General features: G+C 65.5%; 1 protein-coding gene across 1 annotated transcript; it reads right to left on the reverse strand.

Annotated features, from left to right (window-relative positions):
- Positions 1-82: 82 nt before the first annotated feature.
- Positions 83-16,984, reverse strand: LOC309675584 (laminin subunit beta-2-like; the record flags this gene model as incomplete). The annotated part of the gene is given in 39 exon segments (XM_082487910.1): positions 83-288; positions 466-622; positions 716-892; positions 1,190-1,331; positions 1,422-1,629; positions 1,713-1,857; positions 2,423-2,626; positions 2,776-3,005; positions 3,081-3,265; positions 3,350-3,728; positions 4,292-4,388; positions 4,467-4,681; positions 5,140-5,364; positions 5,456-5,619; positions 5,939-6,170; positions 6,590-6,733; positions 7,077-7,269; positions 8,137-8,257; positions 8,565-8,686; positions 8,763-8,921; positions 9,057-9,209; positions 9,404-9,560; positions 9,876-9,955; positions 10,088-10,200; positions 10,583-10,762; positions 10,882-11,070; positions 11,497-11,617; positions 11,699-11,904; positions 11,981-12,044; positions 12,123-12,311; positions 12,413-12,486; positions 12,603-12,726; positions 12,821-12,996; positions 13,591-13,640; positions 15,171-15,194; positions 15,196-15,256; positions 15,259-15,376; positions 15,378-15,593; positions 16,904-16,984. Coding segments are annotated over 39 exon segments (6,009 nt in total). The 3' UTR covers positions 83-154.
- Positions 16,985-17,193: the final 209 nt, after the last annotated feature.

Genomic DNA, 17,193 nt, shown 5'->3' on the forward strand with positions numbered 1-17,193 from the left:
GACACAGACAGCCACTGTTCAGGACTTTATTTTCAAGCGCAGCCGCGCTACAGGCGCCCGCAGAGGGGACGGGACCCCCGGGCTGCGGTGACCGGGGGGGTCTGCGGGGTAGGACCGGCCCCAGCAGTCCAGCCCCCGGCCCCGCTGTCGGTCCCTAGCAGGTGGCGTAAGCGTTGGCCCTCTCCCGGATCTCCTCCAGCAGCCCCCAGACTTGCTGCTCCAACGCCTGCAGTCGCGTCGCCTTCGCCGCCATCAGCTGCTCGTTGGCCCCGAAGTGCTGCTCCAGCTCTGTGGCGTGGGGTAACAGTCAAGGTGCAGCCCCCCGCCATGTCACCAGCCGGTGTCACCCTTGGGGCACCAGGCGGGACATGTCCATGGGGACAAGGGGAGACATACTCAGGGAAGTGGGCACCAAGCGGGGTCGGGATGGTGGAGAATGCACACCACCACGTGCTTCTCCCTCACCTTCCAGCTTCCTCTTGCTGCTGCTGGCCTTGTCCAGGAGGTCACGGGCCTCTGCTGTCAACTGCGTCACACGCTGCAGGGCCCCGCCGGACACCCCAGCCAGCCCGCTCACCCGTCCCTTCAGCACCACATAGCGCTGCGTCACCTGTGCCAGGTCCTGGTGGCCCAAGGGCATGGTGAGGCTGAGCCCCCCCTGGCACCCTGTACCCCCCTTGGTGCTGTGCCACAGCCAGGCAGGGCTGGAGCTTACCTGGCTGAGCGTCCCTGAGGCGGCAGTGGCACGCTCTGCCCCATCCTTGGCTTGCTGGGCCATGTGGCGGGCATCCTGGCCCTGCTCCTGCAGGGTGTTGACGCGCTGTGCCAGCTCCTGCAGCCGCCGCTGTGCTCGAGACTCCTTCCCCTCCAGTGCCTGCAGCCTGTGCTCTGCCTGGGCAGCCGTGGGCACTGGTTGCCAGCCCCATGGCCTTGGCAAACCCACAGCACTGCCCCACACCATCCACATCCCCCTGGCACAGCCCCACTACCCTTGGTGTGCCCATGGCATCAGCCTTGCTCTCCACAGCACCAACCCTGTTACTCTCAGTGCCCCCACAGCACTGAACCCGTTATTCCCAGTGCCCTGACAGCACCGACCCTGTTGTCCCCAGCATGCCCAAAGCATCACCCCGCTCCCCAGCTGTGCCAGCAGCATTGGACCCGCTCCTGCAGCCCCGGTGCCCCTCACCTCCTTGGCTCTGCTCTCAGCCGCCCGGATGGCATCCCTGGCGCTCTGCAGGGCACTCCCCGCTGCCGTCACCTGCACCCGTGCTGCATCCAGTGCCCGTTGCGTTCCTGCCAGCTCATCCCTCACACCCTCTGCTCGCTCCCTGCGGTGGCATGGGCAGCTCCAGCCCCTGCCAGCACTGCGGCATGGACTCCCACCCCCTGCCTGCCCCAGCATGTCCTCCGTCACTTACCTGGCATCCTGTCCCTGTGCCAGCAGCCCCCGTGCTGCAGCCAGCCCCTGCGCTGTGCTGTTCAGCACTGCATCCACTCCCTCCAGCTGGCCAATGCTCTCCCGCATCTCCCGCAGTAGCTCCTGGATCCGGCCAGGGCTGCTGGGCAGGGAGATGTTCAGCACCTGCCGGGCTACCAGCTCGATGCTGCCTGGGTCGGCTCCCTCCTCTGTGGGGACACAGGAGCGGGGTGGGCTTGGGGTGGGCACAGTGACCCCTGTCATGCCCATGCCCACCCTGTGCCACCCCTACCTGCCAGGAAGGCCTTGATGCGTCGGATGAAGTCCCGCAGCTGGGCTGTCGCCTTCTCTGCACGGCTGCGGGCAGCCTGCGAGCGTCCCAGTGCCTCCTCTGCCCGGCTGCGCGCCCCCTGCGCCAGCTCCTGCACCTCTTGTGTCTGGGGGGCACAGGGCTGAGAGGGGGGCACAGGGCGGCCCCAAGGAGGGGGCACAGGGGGACACACACAGGGACAAGATGGGGGCATGCAAGGGGGTGTAATGGGGTGTGCAAAGGGGCACGGGGATCGTGCAAGAGGGCACAAGGTGGTGTGCAACAGGGTACCCAGGGGCATGGAAGGGCTGTGCAAGGGGACATAAAGGGGGTGTGCAAGGGGGTACAGCAGTGGCCCAAGGGGGCACAGAAATGGCACAAGGGGCATCTGCAAAGGGGCATAAGAGGGATATACGAGGGGAATACTATATGATCTCCAGAGGTCCCTTCCAACCCTTATCATCCTGTGATTCTGTGAAATTCTTGGGGGCATGGAAAGGGCAAAAGTGGGACATACAAAGGGACATGCAAGAGGGTATGGAAAAGGCATAAGTGGGACATGGAAGTGGACATCAAAGGGACATGGAAAAGGCACAAGCAGGGTACACAAGGGGATGTGCAAAGTAGCATGGAAAGGGCACCAGCAGGACATGGAAGGGGACACAAGGAGACCACAGAGCCACCACCCTTACCTTCTGTGCCACAACACCCAGCTGACCCAATGCCACCTCCAGCTGTTGTGATGTGTTACGGGCGCTGCTCAGGGCTCGAGCTGAGATGGGCAGTGCCCCCATGCACCCTGTGCCACCGCAATGCCGTGTCCCTGTGCTGTCCCGGCACAGGGGTCCTCCACAAGGTGCTTGCTCGCAGCTCCGATCCCCAGGTGCCCCACAAATCTGTGGTGATATCAGGGGTGGGGATGGCAGCTCAACACTGCATGGGGGGAGATCCCCCTGCCGGGCGGCACATGGACTTTGCCTGTATGCCGCCTGGCATGGCGATCTTCCCCCATGCACCTATTTCCCCCCACCAGTCCCACTCTCACCTTCTCATTGATCCTGGCGACACTGAGTCCCATCACCCGTTTCTGTGCCTCCCGCAAGGATTTCCGTGCCGCAGCAGTGCCACGGCGAAAAGCATCGCCACGCTGCCGCAGCACCCGCTCGGCTGCCCGCCGCGTTGCCCGCACCTCACTCAGCTCACCAGCCATGGCATTGGCCACTGCCTCCGCCTGCCGCGAGTCCTCCGCTGATGCCAGGATGCTGCGGTAAGACTCTGCAGGTGCCAGTGTCAGGGTGCAGCTGGGATGGTTGCCACCGAGCCCCCCCAGTCCTCACTGGATGCTCTTACCGCTGAATCCGGCCGCTGCCACAGTGCCAAGAAGGATTTGGAGGTGGGAGGTGGTTCGGTTGAGAGCCCCCAGCTCGCGGCTCAGCCCGGCTAGCCGGTCATGGTGCTGCACATCTGCCTGCGCCAGCTGATTCAGATGTTGCTCCAGCTCTTGGACCTGCCTCCAGAAGTTGTCCAGCTCCATCCTTTGGTGGGGGAAAAGTGGTCTCAAGCCTTTTTGGGTGACAAAAGAGGGTTCCCCCTCACCCCAGCCCACCACACACACTTGCCTGGTACCATCTAGCCGCCCAGGCAGCTCGTTGAGGAGGGGGCCACCGGGGCTGCCCCCCTCACCCAGCAGCTGCTCCACACGCCTCAAGGCCTCCTCCAGTGCCCGCAGGCGGCGGGGGCTGAGAGTGGGCATGGCCCCCCCCTCCCGCAGTGCCCGTGCCTGTGCTGCCAGGCGCCGCAGCCCGTCTCGCAGGCTGCCCAGGGCCGGGTCCCAGCGCCCGAAGCAGGGGTGGCAGGGCGAGCAGCGGGGGAAGGCCTCCTGGTAGCCCCGCTGGCAGCGGTCACAGTGCAGCCCCCCGAAGCCCGGCCGGCACGGGCACTGCCCGCTGGCCTGCTCGCACTGCAGGCTCTCAGCGCCCAGTGGCTCGCACTCGCAGGCTGCAGAGACAGGTGATGGTGTGTTCTGGCCTCCCCAGGGACCCCTGTGTCCCCAGAGTGCCACCATGTCCCCAGCATCCCACTGTGTCCCCCTGCATGTCCAGGGTTCCACCATGTACCAAGGATCTCCTATGTCCCCACAATCCCGCCATGTACCCAGGGTTCCCCGAGTCCCCCATATCCCCAGAGACCCACCATATCCCCAGGGTCTTTCATGTCCCCAGCATCCCACTGTGTCTCCAGGGTCCCATCATGTCCCCAGCATCCCACTATGGGCCCAGGGTTCCCCATGCCTGAAAGGTGTCATCACGTTACCATGATGTTATCATGTCCCCAGTATCTCCTGAGTCCCCAGAGTCTCCTGTGTCCCCACTGTCTCCCTGGGACCCCTATGTTGAGAGTCCCACTGTGTCCCCAGGGTCCCTAGAGTCCCACCATGCACCTAGGGTCCCTCAATGACCCCCTCTTTCCCCAAGACCCCTCATTCCCTGGGGCCCCCCTGTCCCCAGAGACCCCGTGCCCTCAGACCCTCTACATGTCCTGTCCCTGTGCCATGCCCTCACCTCGGCACTCCCGCTCAGGGTCTCCCCAGTGATGCTCCTGGCACTGGGAGCAGATGCGGCCCCCGAAGCCAGGCCGGCACTGGCACTGCCCCGTCACCTGCAGCAAGAGCAGCGTGCTCAGCCGTGTGGCTCATCGGGCACTGGGAGGGCAGTGGAGCCGTGTCAGGGTGCTCACCGCATTGCAGGCCGGGTGCAGGGCACGCGTGGGGTGGCAGCCACAGGGCTCGCAGCCTCCCGGTCTCCCCAGGCTCCAGAAGTGGGGTGCGCAGCGGTCGCAGCTCTTGCCCACCACGTTGGGCCGGCAGGCGCAGGCGCCCGTGCCACGGTCGCAAGCGCAGGCACCAGAGGTGCAGTGGGAGGCCAGGGTTCCCCGTGGGTCACAGCTGCAGCCTATGGGCGGGTGGGCAACCGCATGGGGCTCAGCCCATACCCCTCACCCAGGCAATGCCTTCCTGGCACCTGGCCCCAGCACCCCAAACCACCTGCCTGGCCCTGAACCCATGCACAGCCCCAACGCCCCTGATCCCAACACCCCTGTCCCCTGACCCTGATGCCTGTCCCCTGCCCAGTCCTGATGCTAGGCACAGCCCCAAGCCCTCCTGACAGCCTCAAACTCCCCCAATAGTCCCAAACCCCACCTGGCCCTGACCCCACCCAGCCCCAAACCCCCCAATACCCCCAAACCCTGCCCAACCCAACCCCCCCCCCACAACCCCAATCCCCCCATACCCCAGTGCAGCCCCAAGCTGCACCCCCACCCCGAGCCCTTGCATCACCCCAAAACCCCCTGCACATCCCTGATCCCCCGCATGGCCCCAGCCCCGGCGCAGCCCCTCCATCCCGCTCACGCCGGCAGCTGCGCTGCAGGGCATTGCCGTAGTAGCCAGACTGGCAGTGGGCACAGTGGGGCCCAGCGGTGTGGTACAGGCAGCGCAGGCAGTGCCCTGTGCGGGGGTCACAGGCTCCTGGGTCGGTGGCGTCGATGTTGTTGTTGCACTGGCAGGGCCGGCAAGCGCCCCCCTCCATCTCTGGTGTCCCGAAGTAGCCAGGGGAGCAGCGGTCACAGCGGGATCCTGTAAGGGGCAGGGGGGGCATGGGTGCTGGGGGTCCCACAGCCCCGGTGCTGGGGGGTCCCCACTGCATGGCACCTGCTCAGCCTCTCACCAGCATATCCGGGTGCGCAGAGGCAGACGATGTGGTGGGTCTCCTCGTCGGCGTGGCAGGCGCTCCCATGGTAGTGCCGTGTGCCAGGGTAGCCAGGGCACGGGCAGGGTCGGCACTGCTGCCCCGAGCCCAGTACTGGGTCCCCGTAGTAACCGTCCTGGCACCTGTGAGGATGAGGGGTGAGTGCCTGGGGGTCCATCCCATCCTATCCATCATAGCCCATCCCACTTCATTCATGCCATGCCATGCCATCTTATCCCATCCCATCCCATCTCATCTCATATATCCCATCATATCCCATCCCACCATCCCATCATATCCATCTCATCCCATCATATCCCATCCCACCATTCCATCTCATCATATTCCATACCATCATATACCATCCTATCCCATCCCACTGTATCTATCCCAGGCCATCCATGCCACGCTGTGCCAGGCCATGCCATGCTGTCCCATCCCCTCCCCTCTGATCAGGCTCACCTCTCGCAGTGCCGGCCGGCAGTATGGTCACGGCAGTGCAGGCAGCTGCCCGTCCAGGGGTCGCACTCCTCAGCATGCCCGTTGCACTGGCAGGGCCGGCAGGCGGGGAAGCCCCAGTAGCCTGGCTGGCATTGGTCACACTGCCGGCCCACAGCGCCATGCTGGCACCGGCACTGCCCGCTCACCACATCGCACATCTGTGACACCGAGCCCTCCGGCGAGCAGGCGCAGGCTGCAGGACAGCATGGCTTGTGGGCACATGGGTGTAGGGACACAGGGATGGATGGACAGACAGACAGATGGGGGACCAGCACCCAGGGCATGCCCAACCCATGGGCTATGGCACAGTGATACACAGGCAGGCAGACAGACGGGCAGATGGACAGATGAGTGAGTGCAAGGCAGAGCAGCGCCCACCCCAGGCAGAAGCACGGGGCTCAGATGGATGGATGGATGGATGGATGGATGGATAGACAGGGGGAACTGGGACCCAACCCATGGGCTTCAGGACAGCAGGGGTGAGATGGACACATGCACAGACAGATGGACAGACAAGTGAACAGGCAGATGGGCAGCGAACAGGGCTCTGATGGCTGGATGGACAGACAGGAGGGACAGGGATGCCCAGCAGGCACAGATCCCGTTACTCACAGCTGCAGCCCAGGGGCCCGAAGCCGTAGCTGCCTGGGGCACAGCGGTCACAGCGCCGGCCGAGGACGTGGGGCTTGCACTCACACTGCCCTCCCTGCACCTGGCACTCGCTGCTGCGGGAGCCCTGCGGGTCGCACTGGCAGGCTGCGGGCAGCAGGACCAGTGTGGGGCTGGGGCTGCCCTGCCCACACCCTGCCTGCACCCTGCCACCACTCCCCTGCCCACTCCTGCCACAGGCATTGCTCCATCCCAACCCACTGCACTGGGTACCCCTGCCCAACCCTCCAAAGGGCATGGTCTCATCTTGACCCCCTGCCCCAGGTACCCCTACCCACCCCTTGCAAGAGGCATGGCCCCATCCTGACCCACTGGCACAGGTGCCCCTGCCCACCCTGCCGTGGGCATGGTCCCATCCTGACCCACGGCTCTATCCTCACCCACTGCCCCAGGCACATCCCCCGGCCCCGGCAGGGTGCCCCCCACTCACGCAGTGCCCCGCCGTGCAGCAGGGCTGAGATGCTGCAGACCAGGCGGGCACAGGCCTGGGCCAGGGGGGTTGGGGGGGCCATGCGAAATGCCTCCAGGCACCGGTACCGCTCCAGCTCCTCCCGGCGTGCCACCGCTGCTGCCTCTGCCCCATGGAAGCCAGGCAGCTCCGACACCCGTGGCAGGAGCACCAGCTGCAACAGGCAACGGGAGGGAGAGAGGAGATGGGGCTTGGAGCACAGCCACACACCACTGTGGGACCTGGCCCTTTCTCCTGGGCCAGATCCATCTGCCCCAGGGCAGCCCCAACACTGCTGGAGGCTCAGCCGCCCTGGACCCAGCAATAGCCCCAGTTTCATTGACATCCCCAACCCCATCAGCATCCCCAGCCCCATTGATATTCCCATCCAAATTACCAACCCCACAGGCATCCTTATCCCCACCGCCTTTGACATTCCCAAGACCAGTCCCATCTCCATAAACATCCCCAGCCCCACTGATATCTCCATCCTCATCCATGTCCCCATCCCCATTTCCATCCCCACCCCATTAATGTCTCCATCCCCCTTCCTTTTCCCATCCCTATCCCCATCCCATCCCATCCCATCCCATCCCATCCCATCCCATCCCATCCCATCCCATCCCATCCCCATCCCTATCCCCTTTCCCATCCCCATTCCCATTCCCATCCCCATCCTCATCCATGTCCCCATCCCCATTTCCATCCCCACCCCATCAATGTCTCCATCCTCCTTCCTTTTCCCATCCCTATCCCCATCCCATCCCGATCCCTATCCCCTTTCCCATCCCCATTCCCATTCCCATTCCCATCCCTGTCCCCATCCCCATCCCCATCTGCATCCCCATTTCCTCTCCTGATCCACTTTCCTATTCCATTCCTATCTCCATCTCCATCTCCATCCCCATCCCATTGCCATCCCCACCCCACGTGCAGCCCCAGAGGGGGTTTGCTGCCAACCCCAGCCCCTGGTCCCCCATCGCTGCCCATCACTCTACCCCTGCTGAGCCCCAGATGCCGGGTGCAGCGTGATCCCCCTCACCGAGTCAATGAGGATGAAGGCGCTGGGGTGGCGCTGGGTGACACCAGCCCGTTGAAGCCTCATGGTCACCTCGTAGGGGGTGCTGGGCTCGAAGCAGAAGGGTCGGGACAGCAGCACGTACCTGTGCAGAGGCAGGAGTCAGGGCACAGGCACAACAGAGCCATAGGGATCGCCAGGGGACAGCAGTAGCACCTGGCCACCTTCCTTGTCCCTGTCCCCATCCCCATCCTTCACCTGCGTGGCAGGACTGTCCCTGTTTCCATCCCATCCCTATCCCTTAATTTTGGGACTGTGGCAGGGCTGTTCTTGCTCCTGTCCTGTCCTGATCCCTGTCCCCATCCTCACCCCATTCTCATCCCATCCTCATTCCATCCCCATTCCACCCCATCCCCACCCAGCCCAGCCCATCCCATCCCACTCCGTCTCACCTCTGGCTGTGGGGCAGGCTCTCGCGGTACATCTGCTCGGAGGGCAGCAGGTTCCCACAGCGAGGGCTGGTGGGCAGCACCCGGGAGCTGACACTGACCACGGCCTCCCAGTCCTCAGTTGACTGTGGTGACAGGTGAGCTGGTGTCAGGGCTGTGCCATGCCATACATGCCAGGGCCGTGGCTGTGGCTGCACTCACCTCAGGCTCGTAGCGCAGCAGCAGCTCGTAGTCCATGGGGTAGGGCACGTCATCCACGTGGAAGGTCAGGCCGGCCCCATCCCGCACCCGGGCGAACCCTGAGCCCGTCCATGTCACCATGCGCCCAGCGCCATCCCGTATCACCTCCTCCACGTCCGGCTGGGCAGGGTACCGGCACGGCTCAGCCCCGGCTCTCCCAGCTCTGCCTCCCCGGCTTCCCCTGCTCCACAGCACCTGCCATGCCCTGCCCAATGCCCCATGCCCCATGCCCCATCCCACCCCCCCGGGGCTCACCTTCAGGGACTGCTGGCGGCTACGGCGCAAGGGGGCACGGGGATGGGGGGTGCGGGGGGGGCTGCGCTGGTGCCGTGAGCGCCCCTTCCGTCCCCCTGGCTCCCCGGTGTCGTACTCCAGGCAGTCCTGGGGCGCCTCTGCCCGGATGGCGCCCTGCAGGGATGGGGTCAGGGGATGGGTGGCCATGCACAGGGACGGCCATGCACAGGGCACGGTGACGGACACATGCAGGACAGGGTGACAGCCATGCATGGAGTATGGTGATGGCCATGCATGGAGCATGGTGCACGGTGACAGCCATGCACAAACCCAGGCTGGGGGTGCAGGGACCCCCCCAGGAGTCTCACCGGAAGCAGGGGGTGGCTATGGCCATGGCCGGTGGCCCGCTCAGCCTCGTAGGTGTAGTAGTCAAGGGGGGCGCAGAAGAAGCCGGGCTGCACCTGGTCGCACTGCCGCCCCATGAGGTGGGGACGGCAGGGACAAGCCCCATCTTCCATGGAGCACCTGGGGGTGATTGACTCATCCCTCTGTCCATCCATCTGCCTGGCTCTGTCCTCACTCATCCATCCTTCCCTCCCTCTCCAAGTCCCTCCCTCCATCCCTGTCCCCATCCTTCCACCTCTGGTGATGGAGATCCCTCCCTCATCTCCCCATCCCTCCCCCTCTATCTTCATTTGAGTCCGGTCTGTCCCCCCAGCCCTATCCCCATTCCTCCACTGATGTCCCCATCCTTCCCTCCTCCCATGCTTGGCCCCCAGCCCTGTCCCCACTCCCGCCCCCCGGTCCCCGTGCCCCACTGGGTCCTGTGCTTGGCCCCACCGGTTGTTGTAGGCTCCCCCAAAGTCGCAGGCGCAGGGCCGGCAGCCCCCCACGTCGTAGCTCAGGCCCCAGAACTCAGGCTGCAGTGAGAAGGGGGGACACGTCAGATAGGTGTGGGGCCAGCCTGACCCTGGGGGTTGACTAGGGCTGGGGAGAGTCAGGGCCATGGAGCATGGTGTAGGGCAGGCTGTGGGGCAGGCTGGGGCACTCACCACACACTCGCTGCAGGAACGCCCGGCCACGAAGCGTTTGCAGTAGCAGTCCCCGCTGATGGGATCACAGGGGGAGCTGCCCGCCACTGTGCCCCGTGGGTCACACCTGCACACTGCCCCACACACACGCATGCACACCCACACGTGAGGGGCTGCCACATGGCACCGCAGCCCACGGGCTTCACAGCCTTCCCTCCCCATCTCATGTCCTTCCATCCCTCACCCCTCCATCACCATCTCTCTATCCCCATTCTTCCATCTACATCCCTCCATCCCACATCCCTCCATCTCCACCCCTGCATCCCACATCCGTCCATCACCATCCCTCCATCCCAGATCCCTCCATCCTCATCCCTCCATCACCATCCCTCCATCATCATCCCTCCACCTCATATCCCTCTATCTCCATCCCTCCATCCCCACCCCTCCATTATCTCTCCATCCCCATCCCTCCACCCCACATCCTCCCATGCCCATCCCTGGGTCCCAGCTCACGCTGACAGCCCTGTGGGTCGCCATGGCTGAGGCCATAGGCACCATGCCTGCAGCGGTCACAGCGGGGACCGGCCACGTTCTCCTTGCAGCGGCACTGCCCTGCGATCATGCCCAGTGCCACGTCCGTGTGGCCATCACAGGCGCCTCCGTCCAGCGAGCCTGCTGGGTCGCAGTCGCATGCTGCCGAGAGAGAGAGAGACCGTGGGGAGCTGGGGCTGCCAGCATCTGGAGCAATGGGGCTGGGGTGGCGGCACTGGGAGCCATGGGGCTGGGACAAACCGTGGTCCCGTGGCACTCACGGGCACAGGCAGTGGGGGCACGGATGTCGGAGCGGGGGTGCCGGTAGTAGAAGGGCTTGCAGAGGTGGCAGTGACGACCCATGGTGTTGTGCTGGCAGCTGTCACACACGGCCCCGCTGGTGTTCCCCGTGGCCAGGAAGACAGCCATGTCGAAGTGGCACTGCTGTGAGTGCTCATTGCAGTCACACCCTGCAGGGATGGCATGTGGCACATTATGAGGCACCCCAACTCCTCGCCTAGCAGCACCCCCACCCCAAACCCGGGGATGCAGCTCCTCGATCCCAACCCCTCAAGCCCCAGCCTGGAGAACCCCCATCCCACACCCCAGCAGGATGCACCCTAACCCCAAGCCCCCCAAATCGCAGCCTGCAGCATGCCAATCCCCCCAAACCCCAGCCCCACATGCAGCACCCCCAACCCCAAAGCATGACATGTGGGACATTCAGCCCCCAGCCCCAAGCCATGGCTCCCAGGGTGCTGAACCCTCCACACACAACATGCAGGATCCCAAAATCCCCAAGCACAACATGCAGGACCCCCATTCCTGCAGCCCAGCACGCAGGACCCTGAGCCCCTGGGCACAGTGCAGTGCTGGTGCCAGTGCAGGGCACTCACGGCGGCAGGCGTTGGTGCTGGAGCCTTCGGCCGGGCGCCAGGGCAGGTCATGGTAGAAGTCCTCGCAGCGCTCGCAGTTCAGCCCCTGTGTGTGGTGCTTACAGACACAGCGCCCATGGATCTGGAGGGGGAGCACCTGGCTCAGCGTGGCTGATGGGTCCCATGGGGCACTATGACATGCTGGTGGTTGCATGCGCCTCACCATGCCAGGGACGGAGGATGTCGGGGCACCAGGTGCCGGGGCGCAGTGGGCAGCATGGCCGTGGCAGAAGCAGCTCCCACGCAGCACCAGCTCATCCACGGCGTAGTAGTACTTGTGCAGCACCTCCCGCCGTGTGTCCAGCAGGTTGTCCCCCAGTGTGTGCAGCTTGGTGAGGTTCACCCGCAGGTTGGTGACGCGCAGCAGGTCTAGGGGTGGTTGGCACCATCAGCACCCACCCCACTGCCTGCTGGCACCACAGCCCCGGCACCCCCAGCCACGCACCCTGGATGTCCGGGCTGTAGGGATCCGCTACAGGGATGGAGGGGTCCAGCACCTTGAAGATGACCTAGCGAGAGGAAGGGGTGGGTGAGCACAGACCCCCAGATCCCACAGACCCCCTCTGCACCACCCTGGCCCCACACACCTCCCCATGGCTGGAGGGCTCGATCTCGGAGTAGCGCTGGTCACACAACACCTCGTCCACCAGCCCCGAGGGCTGGACGGGGACACCGGGGAAGAGCTTGGAGCAGTTGTAGGCGAAGTAGCGGTAGACCTTCCAGCTGCGCCCGAAGTCAGCTGAGCGCTCCACCAGCATGGCCGCAGGGCGGAAGGTCTGTGGGACAACCAGCTGGGATGGGGGGCAGCCCCGCAGCCCCCACGGGTCCATCCTGTCCCATCCCATGCCAGCCCAGGCACTCATGTGCCAGGACCCACCTTAAACTTCATGATGAGGTGGGTGAAGTGGAACTCGCCTTCCAGGTCCAGGCGGATGCTGACATGCTCCATGCCTGGGGGGGACAGAGGAGTGATGGCCGAGGCCGGGGAAGAACCCCCTGTGTCCCATGGCCACGCAGCCCTGAAGCACATGCACATGGGGACAGCCCCACTGCCTCCCCGGCCTCACCATTCTCCGACTGCCACCAGGTCCGCTGGCCATGGGGGCCACTCAGGTAGATGACGTTCTCGATGCGGTGGCTCTCGGGCAGGGATGGGTCCCGCGAGTCACAGTTGAAGCATTTCTCAGAGTCCTGTGCCAGGGAGCGGCACCATCAGGGATGGGCGGCTGGAGGCTGCACCAGTGCCCAGCTGTGCCGGGGCCGTGCCGGGGCCAGGTGGGCTCACCTGGAGATGGCTGACGATGCAGTACTCCTGGGGCCCGTCCAGCCCACAGGTGGAGGTGGCACTCAGGAGGGAGGCTCGCCCCACCAGCAGGTTCCCGGTGGCCGGGTAGCAGCTTCCACGGGTGCAGCCATGGCTTGGATCGGGCTCCTGCCAGCCCCCCGCCACTGGCACCCCCGCTGCAGAGAGCACAAGGGCACGGGCTAGGGGCTGCACCAGGGTCCCTGGGCACCCCCTACCCCCCATGCACCCCAGACGCCTGCCTGGCACCCCCCCCACCCCCAGCCATCCCATCCCGTCCCATCCCCGCATCCCAACCCACTGATGCAGCACAAAGCTCCGTGACCCAGAAAGGTGCTGGCAGCAGCGCCGGGGCCTCGTGACCAGGGGGCAGGGAGAGGGGCCGGGCGGGCAGCGGGGGCAAGCGGGGGGCTGGCAGCCATGGGGACGGAGGGGGCCGGGCAGGGGGGTGGCTGCCCGTGCTCCTGGTGGGGCGGGCAGCTCCCGGGGTGCCGAGCGGTGCCGGGGGGAGCCAGGAGCCAGGTCAGGCGCCCACTAATCCCGCCGGGGCTCAGCACAGCCCGGATTCCCCGCTGGGATTTGTGGCGGTCAGGCCCTGGCTGCTGCCCGCCAGGGAGCATCGCCATCACCACCGCCTCTGCTGCCTGGCACCCTCCACTCGGGCTGGGGTCCCGGGGCCACCACAGCCCCTGGCACCGTGGGTACACAGGGTTCCCAGCTGCGTACGGTGCCCCACCGAGGCCAGCGCTTACCTAGGAGGAGAGCGAGAGCCAGGAGGTCCATGGGCAGCCACGGGCTCTGCCTGGGGGGAAAACGGAGACGGCGCTACGGCAGGGCATGGGGTACGGCACAGGGTGTAGGGCGGCCAGGGCTTGGCCTCTCCAGGCTACGGCACGGCTATGCACCCCGGGAACAGCACTGGGATGTGGGATCAGGTTGGACAGTTGGATCCCAAAGTCCCCCGGAGTGGCACCCAGTGCCCACCCCTGTGTTCATGCCCTGCACAGCCCTGGGGCGCTGCGCCACACAACCACACAACCCTGGGCACACGGCCATGCTCTCCACCCCCAGGCCCCACACTGGCTGTGCCGTGCCCCATCCTGCCCTGCTTGGGACAGATCCATCCCTTTGAGTGTCTCTGGTGTCCCTGGGGGGCCCCAGCACCAGGCCAGGGCCAGCCGGGGAGGGGAGCCAAGCGCACCGGACCTGGCTGGGCAAGGGTGTCCCTGCCACTGGCCGGGGTTCCGCTGTTAAATTTAGGCTGGAGCTGCCTTTTGTGCTTCCTTCTCTCCTGGTACCGCCCGCTCCCAGCCTCACAAGCGCTGGATCAAAGCCTGGCCCCGGCGCTGCCCAAACACATCTTTCCTGTCCCCGTGTGGGAGCCAGCCCAGGGCAGGGGGGCTCAGGGCGGCAGGGGGAGCCGCCACTCTGCCCCGCCACCATCCCTGCTCGAAGCCACGCCAAGGCGGCAGACGAGGTGGTGTGGGGCCAGATGCTGGCACAAGGGTCCCCGAGCCCCGCGAGCCCCCCCAGTACCTGGCGTCCTGCGGCATCCGGTGGGGCCGAGGCTGGGGGCGAGCGCGATGCGGGACCCGCTGCCCCCGGGCTGGGTGTGCAGAAATGAGCCGGGGCAAGGGCGGCGATGGGATGGCGGTAGCAGCTGGCGGCCCCCCTTCCCCGCGCACGATTCTTATTCAAATGTGCTGCCCGCTGAAAGGGACGGCGGTCTCCAGGCTACGGGAATGTCACTGCCGATTCCTTCTGCCTGGAGGCCCCCGCTGCCTGCCCGCCCGCGGAGGCCAGGCTGGCCAGGCGTCGGCAGCCTGGGCACGCCCTGGCCCCTGGGCGGCATGGTGGGCCCCGCCAGCGAACAAAAGGGTGGCAAGGCAGGACGGACACCTGACGCCAGCATGGCTGCACAGGGGGTGGGGGGCAGCACCGCTTCTTGCCCCCTCCATGGCAGAGGCACCGGCATGGCTCGGCTACAAGGAGCTCGCCCAGGCACAGCCATGGTGCTGCCGGCTGGGTGCATTCCTCCCAAGGGACCCAGCCCTCCCCACTGCCACGGCTCCCTGGGCAAAGTCCGGCAGGCGCCAGCCCCAGGAAGCGCACTGTAAATGTGGGGGGACCCAGCCTCTATCTGCTGAGGGAGCCCATTGCCCGTCCTTGTGTGCCGCCTTGTGCTGGCTGCCGGCGCCCTGCCTGTGCCCCAGGGCTGCGCCGTGTGCCAGGGCCTGTGCCGTGTGCCAAGGGCTGCGCCGTGTGCCAAGGGCTGTGCCGTGCCCAGGGCTGTGCTGTGCCTGGGGCTCCCCGACAGCTTGCCGGCTCCTACCTGTGCCCGCGGCGCCCAGCGTGCCGGGCAGGTGACGGTGGCCCGGGTGGGCTGCGAAGTCAGCCAGCTCGGCCCCACTTGGCTCAGGTTTGACTCGGCTGCTGTTCCTGGAGGAGGGCGGCCGGCGCCTGTCTCCTCCTCCAGCAGCCGTGCCAGGCGAGGGGAGGGACCTGCCCATGCCGAGCTTTAGCCAAGGTGAGGCAGAGGCCAGGTACAAGTCAGCGGTGGCCCACGCGTGGCATGGTGGTGCCCCGTGCCCAGGCTGGCTAGGAGCTGGCTCACGGCATCCCCACAGGGCTGCCATGCCCGGTCATGCAGAACATGGGGCCGCCAAGACAGGCAGCTCGGCTGGGACTCGCCCTGCACCGCGCAGGCTCGTCTGTGCCTATTCAGGGCACATCTCCAGCAGCGATAGTGGGAGCCCTGGGGAGGCACGGCAGCCAGCCACACTCCCCCAGCACCTATGCCAGATGGATCCTGCTCCCTCCCGTGCTGGCACTGTGGGCATCACCATGCTCTGAGCCAGGGCCCCACTCACCCTGTGCTGGTTGGTGCTGCTTGTGATCCTTTGGACCGGCTGGGCCGGGTGCTGAGCACGACCGTGCTCCCCGCAGGGCTCCGGGGCTGTGCTCAACAGAGACCTCACTGTCACGCAGGGATGGTGGCTTTTATTAGCCGAGGCCGAAGGAAGGAAGAGGAACCGCGTGCTCTCTACACCAAGGCTGCGCTCTGGCCACCCGCCGGCAAGCAAGGTCACAGGCAAAGCAGCAGCTTTCCAGGCTATGGGGGTGCCAAAACCTGTGCCCACAGGGACACCCTGACACAGCGCAGGCTGATCCCACGCATCTCGTTGGGGCGAGGGATGCCATGGGCAGAGCCCTGCCAGCTCCCCATGGCCGTGCTCTCAGCAGGCACTGGGAAACCGGGAGGAAGGGCAGGAGCAAGGCACCACCAACTCCTCAGCTAGAAAAGCTGGCAGGAGATGAGCTGATAAAGGGCCATTAGCACTGGCCAGTGTGTCTGTACTGTAGGGATCTTGCCAAGTAAACCTTATCTGCTCTGAGGACATCCAAAGTGGCCTGATAAAGGTGATTGTAACAGGATCTCAGGTCTTGAAAAGCAAGGTAAAAGCGGGATGGAGGGATCCTCAGCAGGATCTGAGGGACAAGTGAGGTGTCCCAGCCCATGTCCACCAGCGCCTCCTGGCTTCCCCGAAGGCTGCTCTGCCTTCCCACCCTGAGCTGCAATCCCGTCAGCCGCCCCACAGCGTGGGGTTAGCCTGTCTGCCCACGGAGATGACACAGCTGGGAGCAGCTCTGCTGGCCAGAGATGTGCCAGCAGCTCTGCCACAGCCCTCTGTCACCAGCCTTTCAAAGCTGCTGAGCTTCCCCTGCTCCCTCGGGCACCCACAGCCTCGGCTCCACCAGCACCTTTCAGCAGCGATTTCACCATCATCAGCAAACCGAACAGCTCAGAGGGGCAGCAGTGGGAACCGGCAGCACTCGATGCTTCGGAGCGCACAGAGAAGGAGCCCCTCCAAGCCTTGGCAGAGTCCCTGGACTCCTGGGGCAGCCTCTCACGCCTGGCCAGTCCCACTTGGACCGACTTCAGTGCACTCAGCGGGCAGCCAACGCTTCCCTGAACATCCTCAGAGAGCGGGAGAACCGCTTAACCCTTCCCGAGGAATGAGCTCCGGCACCAGAGCCGCCATCTGCCCAGGGCCATGGTCCCACCACTGTTAGTGCCGGGTCAGTGCACCGACGGCCCTGCGGCACAAACTGGATCCGGATCGCACTCCAGTGAACAATGGCCATTTCTGTTGAATTAGCTGGCCACGGGGTCCCGGCTACAGACGAGACAGATCCAGTCGGAGGGTGGGCAGGCAGGCAGGAGCTGGCAGAGTGCCTGCCAGCGCAGCGCCGACCCGGCGCGTTTCTAGGAACTAACCTGGAATGCCGATTTATGTCATTTTATACCAGTTCAGCACCAGTGGCACTCGTCTGGAGCATTTCCCATCCCAAGC

This window comes from Vanellus vanellus (genome assembly GCF_965231255.1).
Source record: "Vanellus vanellus genome assembly, chromosome: 9".
NCBI lineage: Eukaryota > Metazoa > Chordata > Aves > Charadriiformes > Charadriidae > Vanellus > Vanellus vanellus.